The sequence below is a fragment of the Schistosoma haematobium genome, chromosome 4 (genome assembly GCF_000699445.3).
Source record: "Schistosoma haematobium chromosome 4, whole genome shotgun sequence".
In the NCBI taxonomy this organism is placed as follows: Eukaryota; Metazoa; Platyhelminthes; class Trematoda; order Strigeidida; family Schistosomatidae; genus Schistosoma; species Schistosoma haematobium.
In genome coordinates, this window is record NC_067199.1 from 3,261,544 (window position 1) to 3,274,033 (window position 12,490).

At 34.9% G+C, this 12,490-nt stretch overlaps 1 protein-coding gene across 1 annotated transcript; it reads left to right on the forward strand.

Moving 5' to 3' along the window:
* The first annotated feature begins 184 nt into the window (after positions 1–184).
* Positions 185–11,379, forward strand: MS3_00000366 (uncharacterized protein). Its single transcript, XM_051208161.1, has 7 exons — positions 185–215; positions 1,898–2,008; positions 3,381–3,588; positions 5,847–5,919; positions 7,548–7,678; positions 9,560–9,715; positions 11,238–11,379. The coding sequence occupies exons 2-7, from the start codon at positions 1,968–1,970 to the stop codon at positions 11,247–11,249; spliced, it is 621 nt and encodes a 206-aa protein (XP_051065981.1). The 5' UTR covers positions 185–215; positions 1,898–1,967; the 3' UTR covers positions 11,250–11,379.
* The last annotated feature ends 1,111 nt before the right edge of the window (positions 11,380–12,490 follow it).

Genomic DNA, 12,490 nt, shown 5'->3' on the forward strand with positions numbered 1-12,490 from the left:
TTTGTTGATGATAGGTTAGTAAAGGTTAGAACGTAAATATTATTGAGAATAATATAGCATAAAAAGCCGTATTCTTGTATACACATAAATGTTAGTTGCTTCATTGTTTATGTAGTGTATTATCATCTTGGATTTCAGAGCGAAATAATGGCTGGAAGAATACAAGTTGATTACTCTGTGTCGCGTGTTACTCTTAGCTTCTTTGAGGATTCGGGGTAAGCAAAGTTAGACAAAGTAATTACCTATTTTTCTATTACAACGATGGATGTAAAAGAATAACGTCCATTATCGTTTAGAATCTCTGAAAATAGATTTGGTTTCGTTAACGATTTCGAAATCTGGACTCCACGAGCCTATGTTTGCAGGTTTTGGAAGGATATTATTAGAGGCAGTGTTACGGAGGGTCCATCTTTACTGTAACTGTTACCTTAATACACATTTTTTTGAGAAACTGAATGAATCGCACAGTCTATGAACCTACTTCTGTCTGTTATAACTTCTGGACTTGTGCCCCTATCAATATGTGCCGTAATGATACCGCCAATTAATGAACAGTGATTATTCGACCAGACTAATGGCGCATAAAACAAGAACGAGGAGTTTACAGTCTTTATTCATCCTTCTCCCCCAGCTTAGCCCTGCAGGTTAAGTCCACAACACCAATCACAGCCTCTGCAATATGAATTATGTATTTCAAACACACTGGGTTTATATACCATTCAAACAGGCCACATCGTACCATGAAGTTGGAAATAACATTTGTACAAGACCAAGTTAAAAGTGGCTGTGAATGAGGGAGACTGTAATGAATAGACTGAGCACAACTCAAGAACGGTATATCTTATAATAATAGTCTATGGGTCAAAATAGCTCTAATCATAAGAGGAACAAGAATATGAATAATTTAGTTACTTAACAATTATACGATAAAAATATGCGTGTATGATTTGTCTATAAATGGATCCCAACAGTTACCATCCATTATTCTCGTCAGAATAGAACACTGTCGTAAACGCCAGCATTGGCTCAGAGACATGATAGAAATGACTGAACAGACTGAAAGTTTCTGAACTCCGTTTCATATTTCTCATCAAGCGAATATAAAATATTTTCCAAACCAAAATACATTAAATGATTCATTCATATCAGAAAGGGGTTTTCTGGAGATTGTAGTAATTTCAATAGTTGAGATCATGGGTCAATTGAAGCTAAACCACCATCGAAAGCCTGGGAACTTTGGGAGGCCAACCCTTCGCATTGCGGGACTTCTCAGCAATGCTTACCCATGACCCCGTCCCGCGCGATTCGAACCCAAGACTTATTAATCTCGCGCAAGTACTCTTAAACTTCTCGGCACTGAGCCAGTCGGGATCTAACGGTGTTAATGTCTCACTTCAACTAGTCCACTAAATTGAGTGACACATCCGCCATACCAAACCCACAATAATTTTGTACATACTTTAACCATGTCAACAAATGACAGGTTTATCCTTAATAAAACTATCTTTGTTATAAAACCTCAAATTTTGTTATACAATACCACTCTTCTCAAAACTATATACACTTCATCACGTTCGTTGTTCTTCACTTTTTCTTTTTTATCACACTTGTCTAAAACACTCATTTTGAATTTATCTGGTAATCAATCCTTTTCAGTTACGATAAACTATACTTACTTACTCACTTACTTAGTTACGCCTGTTACTCCTCGTGGAGCGTAGGCCTCCCACCAGCACTTTTCATCCAAAAAGTAAACTATAAATTAACTATCATCTTTACTTAGTAGTTTGTATTAATTATATCACCGTCTGGTGTATTCTGTACTAATTTTCATTATTGTTATTCATTCGTTAATGATGTGGAATTTAACTTCATAAATTATTTTGTCATTTTCAAGTTGGTACACTGTTGATTACTCAAAAGCAATGAAATGGGAATATGGTAGACAATTAGGATGTGACTTTAGCATGAAAAGTTGCTTCGACTATGCTGAAATTAGACGACAGTAGTGAGTCAATTGTCATTTCAATTATGAATTTATAATATTATTCTTTGTTCAATACATTCATATGTCTAATCGACAAAATATATGTTACTTACTTACTTACGCCTGTTACTCCTCGTGGAGGAGCATAGGCCAACCACCAACACTCTCCATCCAACCCTGTTCCAAACAATCCTTTACACTTCCTTCCAGTTGTTATTCATCCTTTACATATCTACTTCTATTTCTCGACTTAATGTGTTCTTTGGTTTTCCTCTTTTCCACTTCCCTTCACGATTCCAAGTGAGAGCTACCCTCGTGATGTAGTTCGATGATTTCCATAATATATGTCCTATCCATTTCTAACGTGTTTTGCTAATTTACTTTTCTGCTGGAATCTGGTTTGTTCTCTGCTGCAGAAGGCTATTGCTGATGGTATCCGGCCAATGTTAGATGTTGAGTATGTTGCGTAGATAAGTATTTATATATACTTGTACCTTTTTGATAATGGTTGTAGTGGTTCTCCACGTTTCAGCTCTGTACAGTGGGACTGTTTTAGCGTTCTTATTTAAGATTGCGACTTTGATATTGTTGACAGACAATTGTTTTGAGTTGCATATATCCTCAATTGTAGGACTACAGCCCTTGCTTTGCTATGTAACTCAAAGTTACACAATGCAATCGCAACTGGTAATTCTATAATTCAGATCTATTCTTTAATATTTATACTTTTGAGTATATTAGATGTCTATCAATTTATCAAAAATTCTTACCTTTCAGTATACCATGAAGTAGAAATAGAACTTCAAAGATGAACTACTTAATGTGTTGGGGATGTTAGACCCCCAGAACTCATTTGGTCAATACCTTATTTTTGTAATTCTATTTTAAAATTTTGGATTTCTTGTTTTCGTACCAAAGGCGCTCATTTTCACTGTCGGGTTGCATTTCCCACTTGGGAGAATCTTAAACACTATTAATTCATTGTATCTTTTAGGATGCAATTTTGTAACGCTTCCTAAGGACAATTCATTGCTGTATATATGTGTTTGATTTTTACCTGTTATTATTTCTCATGCTTCTGGGTGCTTGCGGAGTATGTTCCTCTATTTCGAACATGAAGTTCTCTCTCTAGTTAATGGGGCTGTGATGCATCAGAATAGCTAACTTATTGGTCTTTGGTCACAGAGTCCTTGTTTCGTTCTCAGACTAAGTGAACTTGTAATCACTTCAAACATTGCATAATGAAGTTGTTTAACTTTTTACTGTTGATATTTAACTTCAAACATAATACTCTGTTTGTTGATGGCATAGTAAATTGTTTTGAATAAAGATACATGACGAAAAATGAAATTACCAATTGCCTTTAAAATTGATTGTTTGTTTTTTCGTTAAGCGGCAGGAAAATTATCCCATTCTGTGACAATGTCAATGAAGCAAGATGTCGGGATGCATTCTCATATGGAACGTGCAGTATTTTAAGATATCAAAATCCAGTTCCCATAGAAGATCGTTTCTTTCTAAAAGCCCCATTTGATACTCAATATGGTCCTGAATATTTCGGTGGGGAAGATCCATTTAAAGATTATTGTCCAACAATGGCTGTAAGTTGATTGCTCCACATTCTTGTGAATATTTCACCTTATAACGTTTAATATTATGACCTAGGGTTCTCGGTCAACTTCTATAATCATTTTTCATTCCTGACCATAATCAGAAATTAACTATTTATAATTTAAAATATATTCGCCTGTACCGACTTTCATGTATGAATCTGTGAAGAAAACATGAATTACCACCATTATTCATGTGTGATATTATCAATTAATGCTCCCATACAAGGACAAAACTGCTGTCCAGTCCTACCAGGTTTTCAATGGTGGTCTAGCTTCAATGGAGTCATGAATACAATGATTGAAAATATTTAGGTTTTACAATGAATCATATTTAGATAAAAAGATATTTTCACTATTACTGTGAAATAACCTGAAATGATATAAATATAGAAACTATCCTACAACAAGCATTATAAGCAAAGATGAATAGTGGATATCAGTGGAATCCAGGACGCGCATTTTGTCCTGTTTGCCACTTGTCAGTAAGATGGACCTGCATCTCAGATTTGATGTCTGCTCTGGGACTCGAACCCAATACAGTTCGCCAACAAATTTCGATTATGGTTCAATTTGGTTAAATCCTTTTATTAATTTACTTAACGTACAATCTTATTTGAACAGTAACTATTCGCATATTTCATTGTACCATTATGGTCACTAGAGAACACGACAGACTCTAGCTAAAATGTTGATTGCTTATATATCATTCGATCATTCATTCTGATCCCTATGTATTTATGTACTGGAATCCGATTATTAGCTTTTGGTTTGTCTTGCTGTGCCTTTATGCAACTTGACTATAAATTTGCCTATGTAATTGCTCGCATACAAATATACGCCTCTCTGCTTCAAATTCGCTTGATGTGCCTATAACTTTGTGATCTGTGCTATCCGCTAATACACTGTAGTTGCTGCTTCTTATTGCCTTCTAATTTCAAACGCCGTTGAGATTTATATAATAATGGTTATCGAGGGTGATTGATTAACGAAACAAAGCCACTACATAATTATATTTATATAAATAACAAGTACTTTTAATGGGATATATGGTGAAGCTTATATTAGTTAACATGTGGGAAATGATACTGTTTTAACATAGAAAATTACAAATGGTTGTTTTGAATAAGTAACAGTTAAAATAGTTTCAATTGTTCAGTACTACTCAAAATCACTTGGCTAGACTATAATTTATGGACCAGTTAATCAGGAGCGTTTCAGGAATTTCAGGGTCATGATGTCAATTTCCGTACCTGGTGCTCACATACGATCATTTCGCAGCGGGTTTTAGAGAAAACGTGATAGGATTTTTTTCGCTCTATGCAGATCGAGAGTAAGGCAAATTACGACAGTCGTTGCGAACTGGATAATAAGAGCACCAGTAACACTGGCTGCTACAGAGTACTACAATATAAACGGATGATTGAAAAGCGTACAGACACCTAAAGAGACTTGTTTATGTGCATCGTGTCTTTATCCACAAGTGGCATTTTATAGATCCAACCACCGGAGTGCACACAAACAAAACTGAAGAAATGTGATCAAGGCAGAAATTTTTTGCGTATTCATCATGGCTCCAGAGGTCGACAATTATAGAGCCATATGGATGATTCCCTCTACGATATTGATCATAATTTTAGAAACTCTGAACCTCTTTCTAACTTTGACAAGTTTCTCAACCATATAAAAGAAGTGTATCCATTTTAATTCTTTAGTTATATATAATAGAATTTTACTCTATACTAACTGTTTTCTAATTGGCTAATATTTGAAGGGGTTTTGTGGATATTATAGTAATTTGAATAGTTGAGACATGAGTCAGTTGAAGCTAGACCACCATGGAAACCTGGAAGCACTAGACGACTGTTTTGTCCTACTGTAGGACTCCTCAGCAGTGTGCACCCGCGACCACGTTGGATGTCGGCCCAGTGGTCTAATGGTTAGGCGCTAGCGCGCGAGACTGATAGGTACTGGATTTGAATCTCGCGAAGTGAGATTGTGGATGAGCACAGATGAGGAGTCCCATACTAGGACGAAACGGCCGTCCACTGCCTCTAGGTATTCCATGTTGGTCTAGCTTCAATTGACTCGTGATCTCAAATATTAAAAATGGCTAATATTTCTCAAGCTCATACAAGATTCTTTCAAAGGTCGTCCATAAATTATAGTCTCGCCATTTTTGTAAGAAAATATCTTCTCATAATAATGATGTATTATACTGGACTAACCTTACTCTCCCACATTTGTAGTATGTTAAAGGTTTGGGCAGTGAATATTCAGCTACATCATTCTGTACACATCAGGAGAATGAGAAATTATCACGTAAGCATTTTATTTTTTTTCTGTATAGTATAGTATACGTTTAGCTTAAAAGCATACTTTCATCAATAGGGAAGAGACTATAAATTATGAACGAGTCAATCAGATTTAATATAAGAGGTCTTGGATTTCGGCACGAAATTCATCCATCCATTTGAGTAAATAGAGTTCTGGTATCTTAGCTTATGTCAGTTCGTAGTGAATTACCTTAAATCTAATTCCTAACTCTGACCATCAAAGAAAAATTATAATTTTCTTTTCTTCTCACTGGTTTATAACCCTCATTTAGCTCTAGTAAGTAGGTGAATATTCTGAAGGTCACTTTAGCATTACTCAATGATCGTCCATAAATTATAGTCTCATATCGATAAGTTATCAAGTTAAATATTTTATGCGTTTGACGTGGAACTTTATTAAAAATCATTCAGTTGAGATTTAATTATCCCACTTTTTTCATTTGATGTTATTTACTTGTATCGTCTCATTGTTATTTAGGACTGCAATTAATCAGTCTCTTGTTGGGATATATGCGTCCTGTGCGGACTGCCACAATATCGATATTGAGTCCCAGAATGACCATCAACTCTAAGATACAGGTACATCCAGCTGACGAATAGGACGAACCGCATGTCTTGAATTTCACTACTAGACATTATTCAATTTACTTCTTCGTTAACCTATCATTGAATTACTCAATTATAGATCAAGTATTCTGTGAATACAATTGACTTAATTCTTATAAAATGATCATATATCGAATCACCTATTCACAGAACACATGTAATGAAGAATTTTGAGTAGACTGGTTAGAACAGCGTTTTAGGCTTTATTCACAAATACAGTTAGCCCATCAAATATTTTACATGAGAAGAATAGTTAAAGCGATTCTCTAATGTTTGTTTGTTGATTGTACTTTTTATTGATTCAATAATCAACTTGGATCGGTTTTAGAATGGAGAATTTCACTTACTTATTGTATTATACTTAGAATTTGAAACTGTATGGTATTTTCAATAGCAAAGATACCATTACATCATGGACGCAAAGTAAACCCTAGGTGTACTTAGCATATCTATAATGGCTTATGTATCATTTTGCTAAACATTCAATGCTCTTCATTAGAATTCTAAAATTGTTTCGTAAAATGTAGAAAATATACGACAGTTAAATAACCATGAGAAACAGATGTTTCCTAATATTATAAGCAAGGATGTATAGTGATTAATAGTGGAATCCGAGACTCACGTTTCGTCCTATTCCCAATTTGTCAGTTGGATTCATCTGTAGCTCAGAGTTGATGTTCACTCTGGGACTCGAACCCAGTACCGTTCGCTTCAAAAGTCACCACCCTATTCCACTGCAAGCCTTTATCCATCTTTACTTATAATTCTTGTAAATTGAGACAATATCGAGGCAACACGCCCAGTATGCTCATATGCCAATAAGAGACTGATCAACTGCAGTCCTAAATATCAACTGGGAAGATTCAAGTAAACAATGCCAAGTGAATTTATGTTTCCTTTTTTTCTAATCAGATATTTACATTGTTGATCTACCTGTGTACTTAGCTAGTCGTTCTGAATAGATAAGAAATAATTAATCAGTTATTTAAAACTCATCTTCTATATTAGGTGAAGGCATTAACCGATACTATCAAACATATGGATCAAAAGGGATTTGTGTTGAACATCGAAGTGTTTGGACTTACACCGACAAATATATATACACTTTAGGGACATATTTGAAAGGAAGTTGTCATAAGGTACAGTTTTGTTCTCTTTTATATTTCTGTCATCTATTGAGTTTTTAAAGACAAGACCAAACTTTCAAGATGATGTAAATGTTTGATGACATTTGAGTAATATCAGTTCAAGTTAGATAGGTTGCATCACCGAAAAACAGTAGAAAATCATGTAAAACAGAACAGCTTTGTCTTGAATTCGATCTTCACAGTGTGAAATACTAAAGACACCTCACAGACTTCATACGAGATTAATTTGTAAAACAGCTCGATAGTCATTAAAGTTATCTGGAATATGTGTTTTTTCGAGATTGAACACTATTTTACTTCAGAAAATTCAGGGACTAATTCTTTCTTATCTGTTTATTATTACATATTTTTATTCCATCGATAAATAAATTGTCTTTTCACTCTGAGGAAGTGGCCTATATAAAGTCACGAAACTTTAAAAAAAATACTGTTTTCGAACTCATTTATTTAAAATTTTTATATAAACACTGGTACAAGGAGGCATCAAATAGATATGCATCGCATAAATCATTCGATTTGTGCAAGAGCTGTGATACTGTTCGGGTGCCCAGACCGAATTATGTATTAGGGGGCCACACTCAGTGCTTTCGACCTAAAGATCTAATCCACCAGGCAGTGGAGCAAAGTCGAGAGATGCAGTCCTATGGTAGCCAGTGATCAACGATTGGTTTATACGCCATTTGTTCCTACAGGATCCTGGAGCCCATGTGCACTATTGGTTTGAAATCAGGGTTTTCCAACTCCCCTCGGTGAATCCTCCGTGTTCAGCGACCCGGTTAAAGCGCCAGACATTCGCTTTTTGTCGTAAACAACACCCATAAATTGTTTCACCCTTTTTCTTAAAGTATAATAATGTTGCATTTTCTAAAAATCAAATTTCATCATAAAAAGAACTATACGATATGTTGTTCAAATTAAGTTGTTTAACAAAGATGTCTCTTAATTTAAAAACTGGGTATAATTTCTGAAGTATAGTATAATAATAATTCAATCTTGAATATTGTCTAGCAATTAGACGTATTAACAGTTTCTAGTTGTGTGACTGAAAATGTATGCTATGGTTATAAGTTATAGCCTCGTACCTTATAAACCGGATGCCTTAACCTGTACTAGCAGCCTAGAGTTTTTATCAGTCCTTCTTTCTGCCTATCCTTGCCTATTAAGTTCTGAATACCCATCTCAGCCTCTGCAATATCAATTATGTATTTCAAACATACTGGGCTGGTGGAGATGATTTGTAGCTCAGGTGGATGATTTTGGTGGAGTTTTGTTCTCTGAGCTGGATGGTTTGATCGTGGAGCTTTCATCGTCCTTCTGAACGACATCATCAGCACAAACTTCAAATAGAAGTGAAGTGTTTGAATTTCTCCATATGTGTTTCAAAGCTTGTTCTGTGCACCTCGATGTTGATTGGTTCTTATTGACCTTAAACATACTGGGCTCATATACCGATCAAACAGGTCACATTGTGCCATGAAGTTGGAAATAACATTTGTACAAGACCATGTTAAAAGTGGCTGTGAATGAGGGAGACTGTAATGAATAGACTGGTCACAACTCAAGAGCGGTAAATTGTATAATAATAGTCTATGGGTCAAAATAGCGCTAATCATAAGAGGAACAAGAATATGAATAATTTAGTTACTTAACAATTATACGATAAAAATATGTGTATAGGATTTGTCTATAAATGGATCTCAATAGTTACCATTCATTATTCTCGTTGGAATATATCAGTTATATCAATATATTTTAAACCCTCAACTTTCATTCAGAATCCTTAATGTATCTTTAATCTAACCTGTTTCATTGTATCTTCATATTAATTTATTCCCGAATTATTTCACAAAATCGTATTTCTTTTTTATTTAGTACAAGTGTTATAATGATGGAACGCTTGGTTTATTCTTTAAAGATTCAACTGTGAATTGTACCAGGAAAGATCTGCCAGTACGTTTTAATGTAACTGATGGAAAATCGACACTTAGTGGGGAAATCTTATGTCCTAATGTTAACAGGTTTTGCAGGGTATGTTTATTATGTGCATGTATAAAGTATAAGAAATGATAACATCAATCGGTTCATGATCTCAGTCAAAAACTTAATAATCTCCACAACCCTATACTGATAATTAACATGAGTTCACTAGCAATTAGCTTCGTTTGAAAATTCTCAAAGTTCTAGTGAGATGCCGTGACCAGTGGAGCTACTCCATGTCAGGTAGAGACAGGTATATACCTCAGTACAATGGAAGATGGCCGTGCAATTTTTTCGATTGATTGAAGTTAGACATTTACATCATCAGATGTCAGCTTAGTGATCTAGAGGTTATGTGTCCGCGTGCGAGACCTAAGCCCCTGGGTTCAAATCCCGCGATCAGCATTGCGGATACGCGCGGATGAAGAGTACTATACTAGGAAGAAATGCCCATCCAGTGCTTCCAGGTTTTTAATGGCGGTCTAACATCATTCCATTCACGATCACTTTTGTTGTTCGCCTATGATCCGTTGACAACGATATGTATATATGAATGTCAATATAGGAGACATAAAGCAATTTATCTCTACAGGATAACTTGAAGACGTTATGTTGAAAGGAAAATAGCTTTTGAAGGAAATATACCCAATCAACTTTAAGTCACCTCTGAAATAAAAAGTGAACTTTTACTTAATAATAAGTGCTTAATCACTTAATCACCCCACCAACTTTTTGAGAGATTCATGTACTGATCGAGGAAATCCCATTTTTATAAACGCCTATTAAAATCACAATTCCACCCGGGGATTCTCTGGGGCCGTCGCCGGTACCAAGCCCGGATAAAGCAGGAGGTTTAGGCATTAGGTAAGCGACCCAATCTTGTAGGAAACCAACTCTCTAAAAAAACGCTAACCATAGAAAGCATTTCAAAGCATTTAAACTCTGCCCTGAGAATTAGAAGGTCATCATTTAGAAGAATCATAACGTCTCATGATGAAAGCCAAGTTCTTTCGGGAGTCACTAGGTTGATGCCTCTTCTGAAAACCAGAGCAATCATTAATTTAAGTACATGTAATACTCGTACAATGTGAGAGCTCGGGAGAGTCTTCAGAATCGCTGTTGCTATTATTCTCACTATATTCTGGTTTCTAATTCGGTTAAAAATGGTATATTTTCTAAATACAATATGATATGACAGTTGTTTCATTTACTGGTAAGACTATGATTTATGGATGACCTTTGTGTGACTCCAGAGTGACCTTGAGAGTGTCCACCTAATAACTAGACCTATATGAGGAATTAGGATTATAATTTACAGTTGATGATTAAGATTAGGCATTAGATTTAAGGTTTTCACCACGAACTGATATAAGCTAAAATGCTTAAACGCTAGTTAACCAAATGGATGAACGAATTTCGTGGTAAAATCCGAGATCTATCATCTTTAATCTGATTGGTTCGTTCATAATTTATAGTCTCGTCGAATATACAATGATTTATATTTTTTAATTAACTTTTCAACTTCTTTGAAAATATTCAGAAACATTGTAGATAGATGTTTTGTACTTTTCAGGTAAGGACCTAATACTTCCACGTTGAAAATTAATAGCACTGTACAACTTAATTGCAGATAATTGTAAAATTTCGTATTATATTTATTACTGAACAATAATAATGCAATATAAAATGTATGTGAATGTACTATTTTTGATCCAGTAATGATATTTTATAATACTCTCAGTCAGTCAGTCAGCTACAACGTAGGACCAGGCATATATATGTATCGATCCAAGTTGCCATACCTCATTAGCACAACAAGATGAACACTGAATTCCTGGAAGTAATTAATTCAGTGATGGTAATATATAAAAGAAAGATTGTGTATAAGGATATAGTACAGGAAGAAAGAATTAGTTTGTAGAAAGAAGGGTATAAAGTTATTTTAATCTCACGATTTAAGGCAGAAAATAGAGAGAGTATACACCAACGCCATTGTGATCGATTCTGTGTTATGTCAACCATTGGTTACTATAGTCATGCAAACCCCAACCAAGTAGTCTAGATCTACTGACATAGCTCATACCAGAAGTTAATGACTTTGTTGACTGATGCCAGGTTTTGGTTTTGCCGCCCCTAACATTCTTCCAACTATCCCCAACACTAGTCAGCATTGCGCGTCATGATGATTGGTGTTATGATCACTCCTAATACTCTAATCATTCCAAGCATATTACTTTTTTGTGAAAAGATGCGTTCAAATCTATAGTCAAAGATTTATTTCATTGGATATATATATATCTTACCAATAAATAAGTTGTTAACTATCTATGTTGAATTTCTTGTGTTGGATTTTTTAGCTACTACTATTGCCTTGAACTTTTCTAGTAAAGTCAATAGGTATACGTGAACATTTGAAGCCCTAGTTGTAGAGATGATAATTTTAGGTAATACAAATTCTGAGTAAATGAGTAGTAGTGTAGTGAACGCTACTTATGTCTGTCGTTATAAGTAGTATGTTCTATCAATCGGAAGTGGGAAACCTGACAACAGAAGGTTAAGAAGATAGAGTTGAAGAGAACAGAAACGGAAACAGAATAGAATTGTGAATTGGAAGAAACATACAGAATGCAAATTAAAAATAATGTAAATTTGCAAATGAAATATTCACTGTATGGATTTTAGAATTTGACAAGGACTTTGTAAGGTTGTGTAGAAAATTTGATTTGGTCATCTCCACCTACGTTTTCATTCACAACAGTCTTGTAGGTCAGGTCCTTCTTACTTCAGATTTAATTCTATCGAACAAGTTGAAATGAGGCCACTAGT

Coding starts and splice junctions, on each gene's coding strand:
- MS3_00000366 (XM_051208161.1), top strand. CDS start 1,968: ATGAAAAGTTGCTTCGACTATGCTGAAATTAGACGACAGTA. Junction 3,589..5,846: donor ATTATTGTCCAACAATGGCT/GTAAGTTGATTG, acceptor CCACATTTGTAG/TATGTTAAAGGTTTGGGCAG. Junction 5,920..7,547: donor GGAGAATGAGAAATTATCAC/GTAAGCATTTTA, acceptor CTTCTATATTAG/GTGAAGGCATTAACCGATAC.